Below are 24,378 nucleotides of genomic sequence, written 5' to 3' on the forward strand. Positions count from 1 at the left end.
CCCATTAACCTCTTAAAGCCTTGGCACCAACGAGAGGCGTGTGTAGTGGCCCAAGAGACCCCGATCCAAGTAAGTAGTATGCAGGAGCAGATCAGGATATCCACTGATCTGACACCAAACCAGAAGAAGGAGGTAACTGAGATGATCAACCGATACCAGGACGTGTTTTCAACCAAACCAGGCCGGACCAGCGAAGCATATCACCACATCATCACAGACCCTGGGGCAAAGGTAACTTTAAGGCGTTATCGGGTCCCAGCACCAAAAAGGGAGGAGATCAAGGCAGAGGTAAAAAGGATGTTAGAGCTGGGAGTCATCGAAGAGTCCCACAGTCAGTGGTCAAGCCTGATCGTGTTGGTGCCCAAATCCAATGGCACCACTAGGTTTTGTAATGACTTTCGCCAGCTGAGTGAGATATCCAAATTCGATGCATACCCCATAACCCGTATCGATGAGTTAGTTGACCGCCTGGGCAATGCACGATTTTTGACCACCCTTGATTTTAACAAAGGGATACTGGCAGATTCCCTTTGCCAAAGATGCGAAAGAAAAGACGGCATTCTCTACACCAGAGGGTCTGTTTCAATATACTGTTCTTCCTTTTGGACTGCATGGGGCACCTGCCACCTTCCAGCATCTTATGGACAAGCTCCTATGGCCCCATACCAGTTATGCAGCGACATACCTGGATGATGTAATTATTCACATCCCCGACTGGGAAACCCACTTAGGAAAGGTGGAAGCCGTTCTAGACACACTAAGACAGGCTGGCCTCACAGCCAACCCAGCCAAGTGTGCTATAGGGCTAGCCGAGGCTAAGTACCTTGGCTACACTGTAGGAAGGGGCATGGTCAAGCCACAACTAAACAAAACTAGAGACTATCCAAAATTGGCCCCAGCCGAATCGGAAAAAGCCTCCTTTCCTGGTCTTCCGGGGGGCTTCCGCGTCGGGTGGATGCAGCGGAGCTCGAGCCTTCCGCTTGCCTCGCTTCCCCTGGACTAGGGTCCAGCCCTCCATAGCATCATCTGGGGGCTGGTTAGCAGGGGTCGTGTCGGGGGGCGGAGGCGACGGTTTAGGGGTTCGGGGAGGTAGCGGTGGGGCAACATGAGGGGCGGGGGCTTCTCCTTGGGGAGGGCCCTCTCTTGTACCCGATAATATCCTTACCACACCCTCCTCCATGGGCTCTATTGGGTTGGTACTAGCAAGGGTGGAAACCCCTTGCTCGCCCGGGCATTGTAGGGAAGGTATCTCTTGGGCCCGGACGGGAGCAGCGATGGGTCGAGTAGGAGGAGGGTTGGTTTCTGGTACTGGGCAGCCAGGGGCGTCGGCAGCGACGGGACCGATGTCCTGCCGGGTCTTGGGGGTTTCGGGTGCCCCTCCCCCCCGAGCCAAAGGGCAGTCTCTGCGGACATGCCCCGCTGAACGGCAGAGGTAGCACCGGGCCTCTCCGGTAGAATAAAAGACCCGATAGCGGGCTCCCTCGTAGGGGACTAGAAAGGACCCCTCGAGCGCCTCTCCGTCACGCGCCCCTGCCGGTGGTAGAAGCTGCACTTGCCGGCGGAACGAAAAAATGTGACGGAGGGTGGGGTCCTTGCAGCCCAACGGGAGAGGGCTGATGACAGAAACAAGTTTCCCCAGGGTGGAAAGAGCGGGTAACAGGGCAGCACTGGGTAAGAAGGGAGGAACGGAGGTAAGGACGAGGCGAACGCCCAGGTCTTCTAACGGTTCTAGGGGGACAAACACCCCCCCCCACCGTCAGGCCCCTCTCCACCGCCTCCTGGGCGGCATCCTCCGAGGCTAAGAAGAAAACAACCTTCCCATACATCTTGGAGGCCGCCACAATAGCCGTGGGTCCTACCACCTTCGCCAACGCCTGCACGTATGTCTCCAAGTGGGGCGAGGCGGGCACCAGGAGGCAACGGACGCCGTGCTTCCTGGTCAAGGCGGGGAAAGGGCCTCGGCCGCTGGTGATGGTGGCGGAGGCAGGGGGGGGCGAGATGACGAGGCGGCAGGCAGGGGGGAGCCCGCTGCCGCCCGGGCATACATCCTGGGGGCCGGGGGAGGGACAATCGCAGAGCTGGTGGAGGGAAACGCTGGGAGGGGTGCCACGGTTGATGACGAGGCCGCAGCGGTGGGGGCAGCCCCTGCCATGGAGGGCTCAGTGGTTTTAGCGGGGCCCTTTCCTTTCCACCCGCCCTGGCCCTTCCGGCGAACCGGGGGGGGTTTCCTAGAATCTGGGGGGGTGGTGGGTGCAGCAGCAATCACCCTGGTGCCTCCTGCTACCGGTGCCCCAGCAGGGGGGGTGGCAAGTACCTTAACAATAGTAGTAGGGGGGGGACCTTGGGGGTCGGGCAGGGGTGGTGGTGGGGAAGGGACAACTAATTTTATTGAAGCAGTCTCGCCCCTCTCGTTCCCCGCCATTGTGAGCAGGGAGAGACAGGGAGACACCGGAAGGAGGAGGGGGGAGGGGAGAAGGCGGAATAGCCCCTCCTTCTGCTGGCTGCGGACGGGAAGGGAAAAAATGCCGAGGGGGGGGACTGGGAGGAGGGGGGGGAACAAAATCGGGGTCCAGTAATAGGGGCAAATTGTGGGATAAGCAATCCGGGGGGGGGGGGGTGCAGACCCACACACGTTTGTCCAAAGAGTCTCGGTTGGTCGGTTGTTAGGTCCGGTCCGGAAGGCAAAGTTCAAAGCAAACAGCTGGATCCGAAGGGAGATGGCAGGTTGCCAGCAGGGACAGACTGCGGGGGGGCCGTGACAGTTGTAATAACGATGGGGGGGTAGGGGCACCGATGGATCGGGGGTGGGGGTCTCCACGCCACACCCCCTGTGCCGCCACAAACGCAAGTAATCACAGTCAAACTCCCCCCCACGAGAGTATAATTCAGAAAGTTACTCAATCTTACGGCCTTCGTCACGATGATTTATATTATTTCTTCTGTCTGCTGAAATCTTCGTCTCCGGCTGTGTTGGCTGTGTTCCAAGGCCTCCGGCATGTTAAGAATGTTGTAAGGTCCGAGCTGCTGGCAAAATGGCTGGGTCTGGGGGTTTCCACTCCCCCCTCCGGACAGCAAAATCGGCAATCTTCCCCCCCCTCCTCCGGGGGCTCAGCTGAGGCAAATAGCTGCGCCCGAAAGCAGGCGTGGGGGGGGTTGGCTGGCGAAGGACGTAGACGGAAAAAAACTCAAAAAATAAAATAAAAAAACAAAAAAGCGTCTGGCCCGGTCGGGGGGGGACTAAGGCAGGTGCAAAAAGTAAGAAAAATCCGGGCCAGGGGGCTTTAGGAAAGAACAGAAAGCAGATAGCTGAGGAGCAAGCAAAAGACGTTCCGTTTCCTAACAGGGAAGGTTCCAGAACAATCAGGAACCTTATGGAGACAATTAAGACAGGCTGATTAGAACACCTGCAGCAAATCAAGAAGCTGCTAGAATCAATTAAGGCAAGCTAATCAGAGCACCTGGGTTTTAAAAAGGAGCTCACTTCAGTTTGTGGTGTGCGTGTGAGGAGCAAGAGGCACTAGGAGCTGAGAGTGAGAACGCAGACTGTTGGACTGAGGCGTACAAGCATCATCACACACCAGGAGGAAGGTCCTATGGTGAGGATAAAGGAGGTGTTGGGAGGAGGCCATGGGGAAGTAGTTCAGGGAGTTGTAGCTGTCGCACAGCTGTTCCAGGAGGCACTCTAGACAGCTGCATTCCACAGGGCCCTGGGCTGGAACCCAGAGTAGAGGGTTCCCCCCAAATCCTCCCAACACCTGGTCAGACACAGGAGGAGTCGACCTGGACTGTGGGTTCAGAAAAATGGCCAAGCTGAGGGCTGCCGTGAAACTCCAAGGCGAGCAAATCCGCCAATAAGCGCAAGACCCACCAAAGTAGAGCAGGAACTTTGTCACAGCAGAAACATGCAAAACAGAAAAACATTGACAGGGCTTGCCAAAGCAAGGATAGCAGTTCCAGCAACCGTCACATGCTAATGTGTGTGTTATTTACCACTCCACTAATTCTTGTGTCATCTACAAACTTTATCAATGATTTTACATTTTCTTTCACATTAATGCACTGAACAGCATTGGGGGGAAAAAACAGATGCCTGTGGAACTCTACTAGAAAAATCCCAGTTAGATGATTCTCCATTTACAACTACTTTGAGATCTCTCAGCCAGTTTTTAATGCCTTTAATATGTGCTACAATTATTTTTTAATCATGAATCAAGAACATTGTATAATACTAAATCATATCTCTTACAGAAGTCCAAATATATATGAAAAAGTCATAAGGGAATGGATAACACTTAATAGGAGACTATGTATGCAAAAGGAGCCTAAGAACAAAAGTAATTTCTGGTCACTGACGCTATTGGGGTGCCTAAGAAAATGGACTGTAAAGCAGTGAAATGCACCTTGACGGACAGAGGGGCACTCAGGAAACCCCAGAGCATCAGAGCTCCCACCTCAAACAGTCAGCACCAGCTGCACCCAAGGGCTAAGGGGTCAAGTCAGAAAATTCCAGAATTCCCAATAAGAACCATCCAGGGTTCTACGGCTAGAAGCCTCCTCTTTCATTTACGCTGGGAACTGCAGCAGCTGCCAATATCTTTATAAACTCCTGATGTGATCATAACTCATTCAATTCTGAAACCTAAACTAATTCCCACCCCCCGCCTTATTTATTGTATTGCCACTGATTCTTGACCCTCCACCCGCTTCATCCCAAGCCTGTCCTGCCATAGCAACCCTTCAGCTGGTCAACTTAATTATTCATGTCCATTATACTAATTGCCCTTGTCTCCTTTTACCCACCTTCCTTCTCTTATACCAACAGCCACATCCCCCTGCTCACCATTCTTCTGCCCCACTTCGACCAATGAGTGCTGACCAAATGTATTCCCATTGCACTCTTTCCCTATACACACACACACACACTCACAAGATGTACCCCAATCATGCCCCTGTATTTTGTCTGTAAATTGCATCCCAGTCATCTGTTTTAGATTGTAAACTCTTCAAGGTAGGGATGGTGTCTACTACAATATAAGGCATAACACCTTCATCTGAAAGAGTAGTTAGAGATCTTTTTTTCCTACCAGCATTGTTTCAGCCTTATATTTTCTGACTGCCTCATGAAGTTGTGCGTTCTCAAGGAGAGCATCACCTTATTGTCATCCTCACTGGGAGGAACTACATTCATGTCAAGACAATATGACCATGTGTATTCAGATCTGTTAAATAAAACCAGTTTAATGCTTGCAGTCCTCCATAAGAAGCACATTCACCACTGGTCCTGCAGGAGAAATGAACTTTATGGGAATTTGGAACATTTCCTTTGTGAATAAGGATAAGGAAAAGATTGATTTCTCCTTAAAGAGGGAAGAAGGGCTCAGAATTCTGTGAGTTAATCCCCGAGAGGAGAAATTCCTATCTTGCCCTTTCTGAAGGCGCTGTTTCACATATCCACCAACACTTAGGAGATTTCAAGAGGGGAGTGGAGAAAGACTAAAAGCGGACCCCAATTCATTTTGTTTGGCCATATGCCTTCACAGCCTTCCAGCGGCTTTTTAGACTTACTCTATACCTAAATTTGCATCAGGTCAGTGGTGGGGAATCAGGTCCAAAACCATGCATGCTGCCGTGTGGTTCAATTTCGGTGATTGGCTTTTTCTCAAGTTGCCCTAGACAACAAGACCCAGGCCACAGGAATCACACAGTGGACTGTTCTAGTGGGAATGGTCATGTATCTTCTGGATCCTAAGAGCAAATCTGTTCTCAGTATGCAAGCAACTGAAGATCCCAGAAATCCTGATTGGTTAATAAGGAGTTGGGGTTTTTTTTGTTTCTGTTTTTGTTTTTAAGGACATTCATAGCCTCAGAAATGAAGTAGAAAATTCCTAGAATGGCAAAAGTGGACAAAAATTTTTATTTAGGATATTTTCTGCCCTTTGATTAGCTTCTAAGCCATTTTTCAAGAGAAAAATGAAAGCTTTAAGCTCCTGCATGCACTCTCAGTGAAAAAAAGAAAATTGAGTAACATAAATGGGATAAAGTCAGAGAAAAATAGCACCAAAAAGTATCAAGCATAGTTGTGCTACCTTCTATGTGAAAGCATAAGAGAAACCTCAAACATGAAGCTTTCTTAAGAGAAGAAATACCTTTTTGTCTTTGGCATTATTAAAACTCATCTCAGCTGATTTACTGTCAAGAAGCGGATTATTTCAAAGAAAATAAATGAAAGCCAAGAGGTGATCAGTAAAGCTTGTAATTTCAGATGAAGCACCAACCAAAACCCATACAGGATATATCAGTCTTCATTTCAGGCTACTCTGCTAAATACCTTCTGCAAATAAGTTACAGGTTAAATTAATTTTTTGAGCCATTCAGGTCAAAAACAGGACCAAGTATAAACAAATCTCAGTTTTAAAAAAACAGACTACTACAAATCAAGGCCTGACATTAACCTGGATACAAAGCAGGTACTGAGTTATTTCTAATGGTTTTATGCAATTTTATTACATTTTCAATGCATTCTAAAATTGAACAATAATTGAAGAGTGAGAATATTCTAAGTTTAGACTGATCTAAATATACTACTACTTGACCTCAATGTCCCCAAAGACAAGTCTGTTACTTAAACAAATTTGATTTCTTCCTGCCTTTGAGTAAAGTGGCAAAACAGACACATAACACTATTTTATTCTTAAGCTGGGTCTTGAAGCAGACTCTTCACAAACTATAAACAGTTCACGCTGTTTTTAGGGTTAAAAGAAAATATTTCCCTTTCTATTGAAAACTATTATGCTATTCTACTGATGTCCTTGTCCATAAAAATTTGCTGGCTGAACTAAACCTTTCACTGTAAAACACAAAAACAAGCATCATCTTACCTTTAAATAGGAGCCATAATATTTGGTTACATAAGGACTGTCACACTGACTCAGCACTGTGATTTCTTGTTGGATGTCCTCTATTTCATCTTCCGCCTCTTCGAGATCAATAATTTTTATAGCAACCACTTTCTGAGTCCGATTGTCAATTCCTTTAAAAACCTCACCAAAAGAGCCCTTGCCAATTTTCTCCAATTTTGTAAATAGTTCTTCTGGATCTGCTTTTAGATTCTGTTAAATTTACAAAAAGAAAAAGATATTCAATACTTGCAGTGTTACAAACAAAAATGTTAATGCTTCTAAAGACAAAGATTAGTGACTTTCCACAACTCATTAGATCCTATGGAATCTTTTATGTATAATGCTACTCTCCCGCCTCTAGAACTTATCTGTCTTTTCTGCATGCTTTATTTTTCTGTTTTTCCACAATTTACCGCTGTGCTCTCAACCTGTTGCTCCTCCAGTTCAGATGCAATTTGTGTTCCATTCTTTACCGGATACAAAGGTATCTTTGAATTACTGATTTTTTAGCAGATTTTTTAATGCAACCCAATTGCTACTCAGTACCTGTCAGCCTTCCTCCAAATTCTAATTTAAATGGTTACCCAAAACCTTGTCAGTTTTCTGTACCAGCAATCTAGTTTAACTTAGTCAAGTCCATCCCTTTTGAGGAAAAGTAGGGCTTATACAAAAAGTTCAATACTGCCTAATAAGTATAAGCTCCTCTTTTTTAATACTATCTGCTCATCCAAGCTGTCATTCAGGGTGGATAAAAATCAACGATTTTTTTTAATTAAACCTTTTTTTTTTAATTTAAATTGAATTTTTTAAAATTAAATACAGCTTTTAAAATTTGAAATTGACAACCTATGTTAAGGTCTACACTTATTATAATCTATTAAAATACTTTGTATTAAATACAACAAGTAATATTAAACAATACACATCTGCTGACAAGTTTTAAATAAAGTCAAACCACTGAACTCATGAATGTCACTAGCTAAGCACCTGGAATCAGTCTGTTAAATGCTAAACGAGTTTTTGACAATAGATAGCCTCTTCATGCATTTTCTTCATGCATGCAGTTTCTTCAACTAGTTCACTTCAATAACTAGTTCATCCAAAATTAAGAAACCAATTGGGAGCTGAAAAAGCTGAAAAACTCGTTTTCCTCCTCCAATATATGAATAAAAACTAGGTGTGAGAGGATGAGATCTACTAGTTCTAAAATCTTGAAGGACAATTTGACCAGAAACAATCAACCAGTTCAATTCACTGTAGATAATGCTTCCTTTATTTAATATATCATTTAGTTTTAAATGCAAAACATGTTTTGATAAACTTACTTTTTGTTTATTATGTATCCAAAACATTTAAAGTAATTTTATTCAACTAAAAAAAATTTGAAAATGTGTTTTTGTGCATTTTAATTGAATTCCAATCTCCATCCAAATGCAATTTGATACAAATCACATCTAGTTAAATAAGAAAATGCATCATTCACCATTTTGTAACATAATAAAAAGTAAAAATCTGAATAACTGTAAGTTAAACTTTATAATTGCTTAAATAAATGGGGAAGATATAGTGCATCCTCCTGGTTAGTGACAAGCAACACCAAATTCAATGTAAAAACTATATTTAGTTTCAAAGCAACATGTTTTAATGGTAATCAACCAATGAGAATCACTCTCTCTTAGGACAATAACTAAAGTACAAATGCAAAACATGATTAAAACTGATTATTTAAACCAAGGTTTCCTACTTGCTGATTTAAATTATTAAAATTGGTAATTTAAAATTGCTTTACTTTAAATTAATCCACCATGCTTTCAATTTGGTCATGCATGTGGAAATGAAAGCATTTCAAAGCATATTAACAGGTCTATTTTTTTCCCTAATAACTAGGGCCCTACCAAATTCACAGATATTAAAAATCCATCAGACCATGAAATTTGGTCTCCCCCTTATGAAATCTGTTTTTTTGTGTACTTTTACCCTACACTATTCAGACGTCAAAGGGGAGACCAGAGTTTCTCAAATTCAGGGTCCTGACCCAAAAGGGAGTTGCAAGGGGGTCACAATGTTATCTTAGAGGGGGTCGCATTATTACCACCCTTACTACTGCCCTGCCTTCAGAGCTTGATGGCCAGACAGCAGCGGCTGTTGGCCAGGCACCCTGCTCAGAAGGCGGTGCCCTGCTAGCAGCAGTTCAGAAGTATATACTATGCCACCCTTCTGTGCTGCTGCCTTCAGAGCTGGGTAGCTGGAGAATGGCAGCTGCTGACTGAGGGCATAGCTCAATATCATACCATGCCAACCTTACTTCTGCACTGCTGCTGGGGCTCCTGGCAGCAACCACTGGTCTCCAGCTGCCCAGCTCAGAAGGCAGCCACTGCCAGCGGCAGCGCAGCAGGAAGGGTAGCAGTGCCGCAACACCCCCCCCACACACACACACACACAATAACCTTGCAACCCTCCCTCAACTCCTTTTTGGGATCAGAAACCCCTACAATTACAACACTGTAAAATTTTAGACTTAAATAGCCAAAATCATGACATTTACAATTTTTAAAATCCTATGACCGTGAAATTGACCAAAATGGACCGTGAATTTGGTAGGGCCCTACTAATAACCTAAGACTTCAAGTATGAACTATGGTCAAATGTAATCAGCAAGCATGTTTTCTTCGCTACCTCTAGTCTTTGTACAAACACAGGCATTTCATTCATTAGTAGCATTGTCAAAGCTTTCCTAGTCATCATTTTATTGTTCACCAGCCACCAAAGGCTATCTGCAATCTATTCACCTTGACTTGGTTGAATTTCAGTTCAGCTCTCCACAAGCAGCTTTGATCTTCACTACATTCCTCACAGAGCTGTGTATATACATATTTTCTTGGCAGCAGCACTGACACATATTTAGACACAATATGAAACCAGTTCATGCAGATCTGTCATAAAGAAGCCTCAAGCCTTCAAATTCAATATATCGTTTCTCTTTACTTTGAAGTGATCGTTTCAACAGCATCAGCAACAATTATTTCCAAGAAAGATTTTGCAGAGCAAAGTTTTGTGGCCTTTCTCCCCCCTACAGTCTGCAACAGTTTTGCTTTCAATTATATGCAGGAAGGACTTATTTCCTGCAGCAGGTGGGAAACTTAAATTTAAGACAGAAGCAGGATGCAGAGAATAAACTGTGGTCAACTGTACTCAGTTGCATCTAGTCTTACTATCATTTTTTAAAAAGCAGATGTTAACTACAAATGACATTTCAAATATTTCGATCTATTATCTAGGGCTGCCATCTCTTCACAAATAAAAAACGCCATCTTATAAAATTTTCAAGGTGAATGGGGATATCGTCCAACTACAAATTTTAAGATGACAGCTACAATACTCTATTAAATATGTTCCATGGAAAATATGTTCCATGGAAAATAAGACCTTGTGAATTCCAGATTAATTTCTGGAAGTTTTTACAACAAAAGGGATGCAACTTTCACTTACAGTACTATAAATTCACCTTAATTGGGGTAACTACACTCTTGGGATGTGTCCTGGTGAACACAATTCGCCTAATGATAGCAGTGACTGCTGCATTTTAAGGATTATATTAGCAAAATATTTGCTTAATGAAGATGCATTTAGCCAGTGCCAAGGAGTTAAATATTATTTCACCAGGTGTAAAATGAGTTACATGGGGGGAGGGATAGCTCAGTGGTTTGAGCATTGGCCTGCTAAACCCAGGGTTGTGAGTTCAATCCTTGAGGGGGCCATTTGGGATCTGGGGCAAAAATTGGGGATTGGTCCTGCTTTGAGCAGGGAGTTGGACTAGATGACCTCCTGAGGTCCCTTCCAACCCTGAGATTCTATGATTCTATGAGTTTCAATTATTTAATTCAGAAATTTACAAATTCTAAAAAGAAAAGCAGGGAATCATTTTTATTCAGTACAGTTCTAACATATACACACACCCTGTCCTCCCCATTTTCTGTCTTTCGTACAAACTTAGACTATTATTATTCAATTAAGAAATATGCTACTGATTCTTTTTCAAAAACTCAATCCAAGCCAGTTAAACAAAAATTGAGACAATGTTACTACTAAAAGACCTGTTTAATTTGCACTAGATTTTTGTGGCAGATCTTTAAGTCACAACCAAAAGAAAAACTACTGAACTAAAATGTAGCAGAGAACAGTTGTGGGATATCAACAATACCCATTACAGACACTGTCGATATTTATACAGATATAGATGTATACATACATACGCGCAATTGTATCTGTGATAAATTGCATTTGTCATTCACTTTGATCACTTTGCTTCATTCTGACTATAAGTAACATTCCAAAGGCGACTGTGACCAAATGCACCCCGTACTCAAGCCCCTCACCAGTGGTGGGCAACCTGCAGCCCATCAGGGTAATCCACTGGCAGGCTGCCAGTTTTTTTACATTTGCACGGCCACTGGCAGCTCCCACTGGCCCTGGTTCACCATTCCTGGCCAATGGGAGCTGCGGAAAGCGGCGCAGGCCACAGGGACATGCTGGCCGCCACTTCCCACAGCTTCCATTGGCCAGGAAGGGCGAACTGTGGGCACTGAGAGCTGCCGGCAGCCGTGCAAAAGTAAACAAACTGTCTGGCAGACCGCCAGCAGATTACCCTGATGGGCTGTGTGCAGCCCGCAGGCTGCCCACCACTACTCTACACCCTATTGAAATAATCTTTGTATAAAATATATGCTTTGTGAGGTACTATTTGAAAACAACACAGTGATTATTAATATTCTTGTATAATGTATGTACATTAAGAGTTATGAACATACGATGAGATGATGACTAAAATGTGTTTACCAGACAAGTTTGGGGAAGGGGTAAAACCTATTTCTCAAAGACAAAGGACAAGCCGGCACTTCTAGCCAGGTGTCATCAAAGTTGACTAGCAATCACCTGTCAAGTGACCAGTCTTTGTTAAAGAAGGGGGGCAGGAATAGATCAATCTGCATTTTAGCAAACAACAGCATGGAACCTCTTTCATGACGAGACTCTGTCTCTGTCCTTACAGCTGGAATGAACTTTATATAGGGGTAACCCTCAGGAAAATGCATTTCAAAGGGTGACAGACTATAAAAGTGAGGGGCAAAAACACCTCAAGCTATCTCTTTCTCTTTCCTAAGATGACAAAGGAACCAGCCTTTTGACTTAGGAGGGAGATCCTGACCTGAGAATTTGTTACCAATGTTGCTGGGAACCTGTGATACGAATTTTATCTTGAACCAAGTCAAGCTTGTTAAGTTTAGCTACTAAAAAACATTTTATCTTTATTTCCCTTGTAACCATTTCTGACTTCAATACCTTATACTTAGGATGTAAATATCATTTTAAGGAGTACTCGTTTAAACTAGTAAAATTACATTGGTTAACCAGTTAACCGAATCAGGCCTTACAATGCGTAGAATGGCACCTCTCCCCTGCCCCGGACAGATGGGAAAGGGCAGCTGAGCTTATATAGGGGTAACAACAGGCCTAGCCAGGAGACCTTGGGCAGTTAAGGGGGCCCAGCACCCCCCTCGCATTCTCAGTACCCTCGAATAGGGAGAGGGGCCCCAGGCACATGATGCAGCCTCCGCAGCCGCTCTGTGCCACTCCAGCAGCAGCTTCCCTTCCTTTCAATTATCAGCTGAAGCCACAGCACGGACCAGCGCACCTTCCACCTCTGCAGCCAAACCCCTTCCAGTGGTACAGGGGTAGGCCAGGAACTACTTAACGCCCTCCCCCCATGAGGCCCACAGTCCCTGCCCTTCCCTCTGCCTAAACGCACTCCCCCTGCCTGGCTAGCCACCCCTCACGAAGCCCCTGGACCTGTGGTTTGTTCTTCCTGCTTCCCTGTACTGCCAGGCATTTCTTGGTCTAGCAAGCAGTATCCTTCCACCAGCGTAATCACCCATGGGTCCGTGTAAGTATTTCCCCTCAGGTCAGCAGGGCTGGAGGGACTGTTTTTACCAACAAAGGGGTATACAGAACCCTCCCCACTGCTGGGGCAAAGACCCCGCTGGGCTAGAGCGTTAATATCAACCCAGCCCCTTTAACAGGGGGCTGGGCTCCCAGTGACCTCTCGTGATGCCCGTCCCTTCCTGGTTGCCAGGAGAACCTGTTTGAGACCCATGCACAGGCCCTGGCCCCCAGCAAGGACTTCTATCAGCTGATCATCAGCCGGAAGAAGGTGGATGAATGAGGGAGGGTTAACAGTAAGATTAATACTTATCGGTTAATTGTTTAATATTTTACATCCCTAACTTGTATTTAACTGTAAAGAGATTTTAATTGAATAAACTTGTTTTATTTTTAATCTAAACTAACCCAGTGTAGCATTTAAACTGAATTGTTTGAGAACTCCAGTTAAAGTAGCAAACTCTTGAATATTGACCCTTCACAGGGGCAAAGGACCTTTCATGTCTAAACTGTCCAAGAAAGGGCTGGACAGTGCAGAACACATATTTTGGAGGAAATTCAGGACTGGGAGTGTGTTGGGGTCATCCCGCAAGCAGTAACCCAGACTGGTGGAGGCCAGAGTATGACTGGAGTATTGCTGACAGGATTCTGGGGTCAGAGTTTCTGGACCAGGGCTGCAACTACACAGAGACACTCAGGATGTGACCTGCATGCTCTTAGGCTGTTTGTGAGCAGCCTTGGTAGGGAGCTACAGCAGCAAAGCATTCTGAGGCACCCAAGATTGCAGGGCAGGCAGTGACACAACCCCTCACTAGTCTGGATTGCACCCCGGAACGTGCCAGTAGGAGCACTTAGGCACGTTGCCAGCCAGTGGATTCCACAGCCGTAAATTAAGAGCCCACGTTTCTTAGAATATTGCACAGGGAGAGCTAGGTGCCTAACAATGGGATCCATAAAAGCCAGCATGCTGAATAAAGAGACACCTAAATTAGCCAGTAGGAAATGCCAAGGAAAAAGGTGTGGCCTAAGACCCACCCATCAAAGGGACTGAGACTGTAAACCTTGTCTCCTGAAGTTAGGCACCTAAGCCCTTTCTTATACAAAACACAGGAAGATAAGGAGGCACCACCTCCCCTTATAACTTTTAGCCCAGTGGTTAGAGAACTCACTGAGGATGAGACACACCCAGGTTCAAATCCCACCTCTGCCTGATGGGAGGAAGGGATCTGAACATGGGTCTCCCCATTGCTTGGAGAGTGCTCTAATGGGCTATCGTGTATTCTGGGGCAGGTCTCACTCTCTCCTGATGAAGCTGTTCTACTGTGTATAAATAATTAAATATTCGTTGGAACTTGGGTCTCCCACCTCCCAGATGAGGGCCCTAATGACTGGAATGTAATCACTCAGTCTCTGGCCCAGTGAATATTTAGTTACACACACACACACACACAATGGAACAATTTCAACAGGAGAGATTAAGAGACCTACCACAGAATACCTCAAAGCTCAGTGGATAGGGCACTCCCTGGGAATGGGGAGACCCAAACTGAAATCCCTTCTCCTTATCAGGCAGAGTAGGGAATTGAACTCAGATCTACTACATACCAGGTGATTGCTCCAGTCACTGGGCTAAAAGTTATAAGTGGGGTACCAGCATCAATTTCTCATCCTCCTTTTAAGCATGCGCTGAGAATGCCTACCAGACCAGGTACCACAGGCTATGCCTAATTTGAGGATCCCATTGGGGATTAGGCATGAGAATGGCTAGAGTGAGAAAGCTAGGATATACTCTCTGGCAGATTTTTAGACACCTAGAGAACTTTAACAGCAGAAACCTAGGTGCCTAGAGTTAGGCAGCACCTGAGCAGAGGGTTTTAAAGGATGTCAATGGCACCTAGAAGTTGGACTTAGGCATGTATATCCTTTTATGGACCTAGCCCAAGTTTTTAAACAGCTTTAAACTTGTCACAAAAGTTTTCTTCCCCCTAGTGTGTAAGTTCCGCTCCTTTCTTCCTCCAAGGAAGTTACAAAGGTCTGAGGCCCAGAATAGGCAACATTTAGCATCACCCTGCGGGGAGGTTCCCAGATACTCAGTGGGACCCTACTTCCAGCCCTGGAAGTTCCTACAAAGCCATGTCTTAAAGGCACAACTGTTTAAATACAGAAAGCTATAACTGAAAGTAAAAGTAAGCTGAACTGATAGAGAATAGTCTGTTTTTCAGAAATGTTAAGCACCAACAAATCCAACTGAAGTTAACGGAACTACACAGTTTCAGCATCAAACCATAAACCACCTGGGTTTTTCAGACAAAAGATACAAAACAGTCCCATTAAAATGTTTTAAAATTCTAAAACATTTGTTACAGAAAAGCTATTTTACATGTGACATATACAAAATACAGTGGCATAGTATAAAAGCCTTATTGAATGACCCATCTACACACCACTTGTGAGTAATACAGTCATCTCAGATTCAAGCTGATATAACTTTTATAGCATCTCATCATGCATTCTCTCTCCACCCTCTATTATATTGTGGCATTTTTTTTTAATTAAACTACTGGAAGTGAAAAACCTGTTCAGTCATCAAGTGTGTGATTAAAAAAAACCTGACACCACCAGTATGCTACAAAGCAGATACCAGAATATTTTAGATGCATGACAGCAAAAGAAAGAAAAGTACATAGGTGCCCTCAAGAATTTTAAAATGCTGCTGTAATAATCTGCTTCCATTTTATTTTTAAAGAGATTATTTACTAATGCTGTGTATTGACCTATACTAATCTACATTTCAGAATTTAGTCACTCTTTCTATACATTCCAGTTCACTGGAAGGCTGAATAGTAAGAAAAGCCACTGTTTCAGAGGTGTTGCACCCTCATTGTAGCATTACTGTGGAAGGAAAAAAAACTCGCCGTAGTTGTCAGAAAATACTTCTCTCCCAAAATGTGAAGGGATGAAACTACGCTTCCTGTATCTTCACATCCTGTGTCCTACCTGTCACTTTTAACAAAGAAATTGGGTCATTTGCCTCCTAGCATCCACATGGTTTTCCTGCTATAACAGCCTCATTTTTAATATAATCACCTACAGCAAGCTCATGTTAAACATCTGGGCTGCAAAAACACCAAAGTGTTATACCAGCAGTGATCTGGACCATTTTTTATTATAATGTCTCTCATATCTATTTTTGTTCACTAAGAGGAAGAGACTAATTTATTCTGTAGTTGAGTTGAATACCTTTGATAAACAAAATATGTATCTTACAGTGAAAACAATCACTTTCCATAATCTCACGTTCTTAAGACCTTCTTTTGTTGATTTTATATATAATAAGGATGTAAATACCATTAAAAATATGTCATTTAAATGGTTAACTGTTTAAGAGGCTGGGGCCCATCTGGCCAGCGCAGCTCGGCCCACTTCGGCTGACGTTGGGGTTAATGGTTAAGGCAGTTAACAGGTAAGACTATGCTTCTACATCCCTAATATATAACCTACTAAATTCATTTTTTCTTTTAAAAACTATTGACTAGAGAAAAGTAAGGATCCATGCTGAAACTATACTACAAAAAGAACCGTGACACTACATTATTCTCCCCCTTTGTGGTTTCTGAATTTAATTTCATATATTCAATCCTCTCTGGGAACCTATTCCATTCCGATTCTATGCAGCTAAGAGAAAATTAAAAAAAAAAAAATTCATTCTGAAATGTTTCTAATCCTTTACATTAATTTCTCCAGAGATTTCCCTATAGATATCTTCACTGCTTCCTCTCCTAGCCTCTCCACCACTTTGTGAATTTCCACTTGAAGTAAAGAAGATTAAACTTTCAACTACATTACCCCCATCTGAGACATGTTTTCTCTGTCTAATTTTCCTCTTTTCATGTATAAACAATATTCACCAATCACAAATGCAATTACATCTGATTTTAGAGCTATGTTCCCCATGAAAAATATTATCTGAATTCAAACTTCAAAATTTATCTAACCCTGAAATAAACCAATGTTTAAAATTTACTTATTTTACTGGCGTCATCTTACCTGGTGGACTTGTCCATTTTCTTATTATTTCATCCATTTTTGAGGCTGCAAAGACCCTTCCACTTCACACAGGCAGTCTCACATAGGCCTTAACCTTACACATACGACCAGAAAATTTGACTCCAGAGTGCCACCTCAGAAAAATAGGAGCAGTCCTGCTACAAGCCAGATTGTTGTAATTCACTTGTAGGACATGCATAGACGCTACATACAGCTGAGTCACTAGCTTTTTTCCTTTGTTTTTCCACTCTTCAAAAACGAAGGTGATTACAGGTAGCATCTATCCCCAAAGATTATGTTGTTTCTTGGTCATAACATCTTGGAAATTCACCATCCAGATACCAAGAGTACTTATGAGTACACTGGATGAGGATCCCAGCAAAAGTCAATCTTTTGCGCATCCTTATCTCATAGGAAGGTCTGCCTGCCTCTGATTTTGGGTCTACAGACACAACCTCAGGCTACAGATCCTCCATCTAGCACCCCTTCTGATAGCTGAGTCCCTGTGGTCCAACTACCTAGTCTCTATCACTAGTGCTGGCTATCAGAGGCTCCCCATTAGCTTAAGGACAGGTTTCAGAGTAGCAGCCATGTTCGTCTGTATCCACAAAAAGAAAAGGAGGACTTGTGACACCTTAGAGACTAACAAACTTATTTGAGCATGAGCTTTCATGAGCTACAGCTCCGACGAAGTGAGCTGTAGCTCACGAAAGCTTATGCTCAAATAATTTTGTTAGTCTCTAAGCTGTCACAAGTCCTCCTTTTCCATTAGCTTAAGCACACCCTTTTCCAGAGCTCAAATCTGGTTTATCATTTACCTTTTCAAGGACACATGATAATTTAAGTATATAACACAAAGGGTTAGCAAGGTTTTGTTTGATGGTTGTGGTTTTTTTGGTATATGTTTGTTTTATACACAATTACACTTTAAATAACAAGGTATATACAAATCTAGACAAAACAATATAACACCTATACACCATCTCTGGAGCGTTCTTTGGGATTTGAGTCAGTGGCTTATGACCAGGACACTTCCTCTCCCCTACCCTCTTATGTATGGCTTCTCCTCTAGTCTCTTATCATCCTCTCTGACACCATCAGTATGCTACAAAGCAGAGACCAGAATATTTTAGATGCATGACAGCAATGTCATTTAAACGGTTAACTGTTTAAGAGGCTGAGGCCCATCTGGCCGGTGCAGCTCGGCCCACAGTAATATGTTTACTTTTAAGTGCAGTCTGATATTGTCTGCTTCTGTAATGCTATGTACAGATATCTTGCACATAAATAATCAATCAGTAAGAGAAAGCCCAACTCCCTGAGACAATCTGTAAATTCTGAAAAGAGAAAGAAACTGAATACTAACAAAAACATCACTTAATCTGATACCTTTTGAGGTGCGTGTGGGAAGGGATGGGGGAAGGAAAACCAAAAAATTCCACCTGCATTATCCTTGTTTAGACTCCCTTACAGTAATATTAATCGCGATTAATTGCACAATTAAAAAGATTAACCACGATTAATTGCACAGTTATACAATAATAGAATACCATTTGTTTAAATATTTTTGGATGTTCTCCTACATTTTCAAATATATTGATTTCAACTACAAAGTGTACACTGCTCACTTTATATTATTTTTTACTACAAATATTTGCACAGTAAAAATGATAAAGACAGTATTTTTCAGTTCTCATACAAGTACTGTAGTGCAACCTCTTTATCGTGAAAGTGCAATTTAAAAATGTAGATTTTTTTTGTCACATAACCGCACTCAAAAACAAAACAATGCAAAAAGCTTTAGTGCCTACAAGTCCATTTAGTCAATTGGCATTCTATTATTTAACAATACGATTAAAACTGCAACTAATCACGACTTTTTTGAGTTAATCACATGAGTTAACTGCAATTAATTGATAGCCCTAATTAATAGTATTTTATTGTAGAAATTAAACTGAAATTGCTAGCTTCCACTCATCTGAAGGCTTGAGTTAGATCTAGCCTAGCGGCTCTCAACCTTTCCAGACTATTGTAGGAGTTTGATTTGTCTTGCGTACCCCCAAGTTTCAACTCACTTAAAAACTACTTGCTTACAAAAATCAGACATAAAAATACAAACAGCGTCACAGCATAATATTACTGAAAAATTGCTTACTTTCTCACTTTTACCATATAATTATAAAATAAATCAATTGGAATATAAATATTGTACTTACATTTCAGTGGATAGTATATACACCAGCATAAGCAAGTCATTTTCTGTATGAAATTTTAGTCTGTACTGACATTATTACTGCTTTTAACATAGCCTGTTGTAAAGCTAGGCAAATATCTAGATGAGTCGATGTACCGTCTGAAAGACCTCTGAGTACCAGCAAGGGTACACGTACCCCTGGTTAAGAACCACTGATCTAGACTACAGTTCCAGGGATAAAACACTGAGGAAATTTAATTTGTAGGCCACGAGAGACTTTCCACTGACCAGCCTTGCTGAATTCCACAGGCTTTAAGTGAGTGAAAAGCTTTCCTGAAGTAGAAAGATAAAGGTCATGTGTAAAGAAGGGGGAGGGCCCACAAAGAAGCACACTGCTGATTAAATTTGGGGGTGAGCCTTAATTTGAATGAGTCACATCCTCACATTCCATCTAAACTACATTAAAATAAAGGAATATCAGGCTGTTAAGAAAGAGATCCTATGGTAATAGTACCAACCATCCCCAGATTAAAAAAAAACAGATCTTAAGATGTTTAAAGAAAACTTTGCTTGCCAGAGAGAATGCTGTCAATCACTTATCAACAGTTGTGGATGTGAAATCTCTACTTCTTTATCATTTTACCTTTATGGTCCCTACCTCTCTATTGTTTATCTGTATGTCTGTCTGGTTCTCTGACTGTTTCTGTCTGTTACATAAACAATTTTGGTAGGTGTAAATCAACTAGGGTGGTGGGGTATGATTGGGTAAAGAATTGTTTCACCATATGTTAGTATTCGTCAAAGAATTATTTTGTAATACTTTAGTAAAATGACTCGTGATGGTACAGGTAAGCAGGACTCAAGTTTCACTATATAAACTGGGGTCCAAAATGAAATTCTCTGGAACCAACTCTAGGACACAGCCCCAAGATCAGAGCTGCCAGGCCTCAACACCCTGCCAATCACACCATGCAGAAACTGGAGTCCCCAGATGATCTGATCCTGACAGGCCATTCGGAAAAGTTCATCTGCCTTATTGGGAGTGGTGAGCATTGTATGCTTAGCATGTGTATTCTGTTTTGGCATTCAATTAAGTGAGCTGTAACTCACGAAAGCTTATGCTCAAATAAATTTGTTAGTCTCTAAGTTGCCACAAGTACTCCTTTTCTTTTTGTTAATAAATAGAGGTTAAGTGTATTACTGTGTAAGGCTTTCACTAGTAAAGTAAAAAGCTGTGTAAAGCTTTCACTAGTAAAGTAAAATATAGGACAGAGGCCAAATGGTTTGTCTGTCTCTTCTCCCACCTACGCTGAAGGCAACGAGAATGCTGCAGCTGAGAAGACTGGTTCCCAGGCTAACAGGGAAAGCCTGCGTATAAAAGACCACATCCAACCTGCAGTATCCAGTGGGGTGAGAAAAACTGCTTAGTCCAGATATTCCTTAGTCTAATAAGGTTAAGGATTTAGCCTGCGTGCTTTTTTTTTTTTTTTTTTTTTTTGGTAACAGCTATGTCTTTTTGCCTATTACTTAAAACCTATATTTGTAATCAATAAACTTATTTTAATGTTTATGCTTACCAGTGAGTTTGACTGAAGTGATTGGTAAATTTGCTCAGGTTACAAAGGCTGGTGTATATCCACCTTCTATTGATGAAGTGGTGAACCAATTAATAAGCTTGCATTGCTCAAGAAGGGGTCTTGAGTAGTACAAGACGGTATATTCCTGAGGTACAAGGCTGGGAGCTGGGGGGATTTGGATAGTGCTTTGCTCTATTTGATTTGTGAGTGGCTCTGGGAGCATTCATGTAATCTAGCTGTGTATGGGGCTCTACATGTGCTTATTCTGAGTGATTTTAGCACCTGGAGGGGTTTGCTTCTTGTCACCAGTAAGGCATTGTGAGAGAGAACACAGAGTAGTAAATTAAGGGGACACAGCAGTCCCACAGTCCCAGGTTGGGAGATCCCATCACACGGAGTTACTTATTTTCACCTTAGAAAGTATCAATTTAAAATTTTAAAAAGCAGAAAAGCAGGCCCTCTTTATATAAGTCTATATAGCATAGAAAAGCAAAAGGCCACACACAATTCTTTTTTAAAATCACTTGCAAGTGACCTTTAACTATAGCATTCACTATTGCAATAATGTAACAAATGAGGCTTTAAAAATGTACCATCAGAAGCAATTAAAGTTCCATGAAGCCATATAGCCTCTTTGTATATATTCTGTATTATATTTCATATAGTATAGCTTTTCCCTATAGGGACCTGATTCTGCAAAGCAGCAGCATAATTTTACCCTTGGCTTTCAATTAAAGCAAACATATATATGCACGTTAAGTGTTTGCAAGATTAGGGACAAGGTATTCATATGGCCACCATAGTATTTGAGCACCTACACAGCTTAAAGTGTTCAGTGTGTTTAAATTACAATTCCTGCAAGAAACGCAATGAAATATGTCTTTTCTGAATTCAGATTCATCCATAACAGTTAAATAGTATTTAAAATTTTATTTCCTTGTTTTAAACAATCCCCAGACATACTGAACACCTAAGAATATTCTTCTGAAAAATAAAGGGTGATTTCAAGGGTATCAGCAGGAGATGGATGACTTGGCAGAATACATGAAAGTCAGGAGCCCTCCCGGGCACAAGGATAACTGGACTGAGTGCACACAATCTAAAAGAAAAAAAAACAAAACAAAAACACTGTGCATGTGTAGTACATGCCATGCTTAATTATTTCTTAACTCTTTCCCATCCATCTTCCCTCTACACTTTTGTAAGTACATCTTCCTCTAAAGATATACGAATTAAGTTTTCAATTAAAACCTCCAAGCTATGCTAGCCCAGAAAAACATGAATTAGTGTATTTGATCAATGGAAAACTAACCAGAAATAAATTCACTTTTAAGCCAAAACCAAATATAAAAAATTTTAACTCCAAAAGGTAATTTGAGAAAGTTACAGAACAAAAATGGAGGAAAAGGGGCTCAAAGTGGCATCTCATGAAGTAGCATGCAAGGTTTAATAAGATACACGGGGACTAGTATAGCAATAGACAAATACTGACAGTTTTAAGATTTCTCTGCAAGTGGCTGGTTATTTTATTTGGTCTAATAAAGATAAAGTAGACAGGGGTGCCTATCCCAGGGATCAGGAGCCCTTGACAATTATTCAGAAACAAGTCACAATATAAATGTAAACCCAGCAGCAAATTCCACAACATACCAGCTCTAACTAAGCAACTGACAGGAAAGAACAAAAATCCCGAACACCCTGGCCAAACATCAGCCCTCCAGCAGCCCCCGCCTGCCACAGACCCTCCTACAGAGATGGGCGAAACAGCACGCCCGGAAGGGCGACGCTCTTCATTGCAGGGAGGGTTTGTGTTTCCAAACTCAGCCGAGCAGCAGGCCGCGGAAGGCGGCTGAGAAGCGCCGGGAAGATGCGGGCTCCGGGCTGGAACGCAGCGCCACTGAACCCCGCGCCCGCCCCCTCCATTCCGGCGAGAAAGGGAGCGAGCCGCACGGTCCCGGCACCTCGGGCTTTATTCTGCCAAGCGCAGCTTGTTTCCAAATGATCAGCCCCCGCCGGCGCCCCGGCTCCTCTCCGCTCCGGGAACTAACGGGGCAGTGCCAGAGCGAAGCTGCGTTTCCCGACAACGCCACGACCACCCTGGCGACTCGCCCCCCAAACGCCCTGCAGCCGCTGCTCGCACCCCATCTCCCCACCCCCACCCCGCCCAGCCAAAAACCAACCCCAGCAGCAGCAGCACATAGGGGAGGGAGCGGGGTTTGGGCCCAAGCGGCGGATCCCCGCAGGCGGCCTCTCGCCCCCATCCCTGAGGTCTCCGGGTGCGTTTCCGTGCCGGCCCCCAGGCTGCGCAGCTCCCCCGCAGGGACGTGGACCCGCACCCCCCAGGCACCACCGTTCATGCCGCCACCCCCCGCCCGGGCGGGGCTAGATCCTCACCGGCATCTCCCGCAGGCCCGGCTGCACCGGGGAGTGAGCCATGGCGGCGGCGGCAGCAGCGATGCGCGCCGCGCGCGGGGGTCGGCTGGTCTCAGGCGGCTCCAGAGACGGGAATCCGTCCCTGGCCCCCTCCCCGCGCGGCTGGCGGCGGTTCCGGAGCGTCGGCGCGCCGGGGCTCCCTGGCGCTACTTCCCCCGCCCCTCGCAGCTCAGGTCCAGTCACGAACGCAGCGTCGAGCCCGACCTCCTCCGAGCGCACAGAGCGGCGGTTACTGGTCTCGCGCTGGGCGGGGGGGGGGGAGCACTGCTAGCGTAACGCAAACCACCTCGGGCGCGGGGCAACTGCCACTCTGTGCGCGCGCGCGCTCGCCTCGCCCCGCCCCGCCCCCTCCTGGTATCTGCCGGCGGTGGCACGCGGCACTTCCCGGGCCTCGCGCCCCACTGCTGGTGACTGGTCTGTACCGTTGACGCGCCCGGGATTAAGCTCACTGGGATCGGGCCCGCTCAGACCCCTCCCCCTCCAGCTGAGTGGGGCGAATCGCCGCGGGAGCGGTTGCGCCCTGGGGGTGTCTCTGGGTAGGCGTGCCGGGGACGTGCCCCGGGGGAGCAGTGTCCGAGGGGCGGAGAGCTTTGCAGGGGGGCAGCGCCCTGTGTCTGTCTGCAGGTAACTGTGTGCCTAGCAGGCATCGGAGAGGAAGGGCGTAGTGTTCCTTTGCCTTGTCAAGAGCATTGTCCTAGGGCTGGAGCCTAGTTTGCGTAAAAAGACACACACATCCAGGGGAAAGAGGGCTCCAGGTTAATTCTCCTTCCTTCTAACCCCCCTCCGCCAGAGGAGCTGAAGACTTACCACTATATAATGAAATGCCTAGCTGCCACACGGTTATCCTGCCTTTAACCCCATAAATATCTATTGTCATCAGCTCCAGTGTGCTTAAATGACATCAAATTTGTTGCCTTCTGTGCTAAAACTACATGCTACTGCTGCTTGACCTACTGGAAACAGCTGCCTCTTTTATCTGATATACCCTGGTGATGTGCCTTTGATTTAGCTCACTGGGCTTGGGCTCTCTTTGTAAACTGCTGACTAGCAGGTGAGATAACTGCTAATTAAACATTTGAGTAGATCTTATTCTAGCCTACTAGACAGCAGTGGTGCATATGCATGTTCCTCTGTTACCAGCATTCAATGTTTTTCCTTAACACCAGTCATTTGTTATAATCTCACCCATTCAGTGCAGATCATGCACAGAGAGGACCTGATTCTCCTCTCACACCAGCATAAGGCTGGGTCTAAACTTAAAAGTTAGGTTGACATAGCTCTTGGTCAGGAGTGT

General features: G+C 44.1%; 1 protein-coding gene across 6 annotated transcripts in view; it reads right to left on the reverse strand.

Moving 5' to 3' along the window:
• STK24 (serine/threonine kinase 24) overlaps positions 1 to 23,375 on the reverse strand; it is a 129,226-nt gene extending 105,851 nt beyond the window's left edge. For 2 of the 6 annotated variants that reach the window (XM_073348314.1, XM_073348294.1), the window contains exons 1-2: positions 9,689 to 11,371; positions 6,879 to 7,109 (exon numbers count right to left, since the gene is read on the reverse strand). In XM_073348314.1, the coding sequence (XP_073204415.1) occupies positions 6,879 to 7,109; positions 9,689 to 9,826 (369 nt within the window). In that variant the 5' untranslated portion in view covers positions 9,827 to 11,371. Of the gene's footprint in view, positions 1 to 6,878; positions 7,110 to 9,688; positions 11,373 to 23,045 lie in introns of those variants that run through there. The other 4 variants (XM_073348324.1, XM_073348276.1, XM_073348283.1 and 1 more) reach the window with 4 other exon arrangements.
• Between the last annotated feature and the right edge of the window lie 1,003 nt (positions 23,376 to 24,378).

Source organism: Lepidochelys kempii, chromosome 1, assembly GCF_965140265.1.
Source record: "Lepidochelys kempii isolate rLepKem1 chromosome 1, rLepKem1.hap2, whole genome shotgun sequence".
In the NCBI taxonomy this organism is placed as follows: Eukaryota; Metazoa; Chordata; order Testudines; family Cheloniidae; genus Lepidochelys; species Lepidochelys kempii.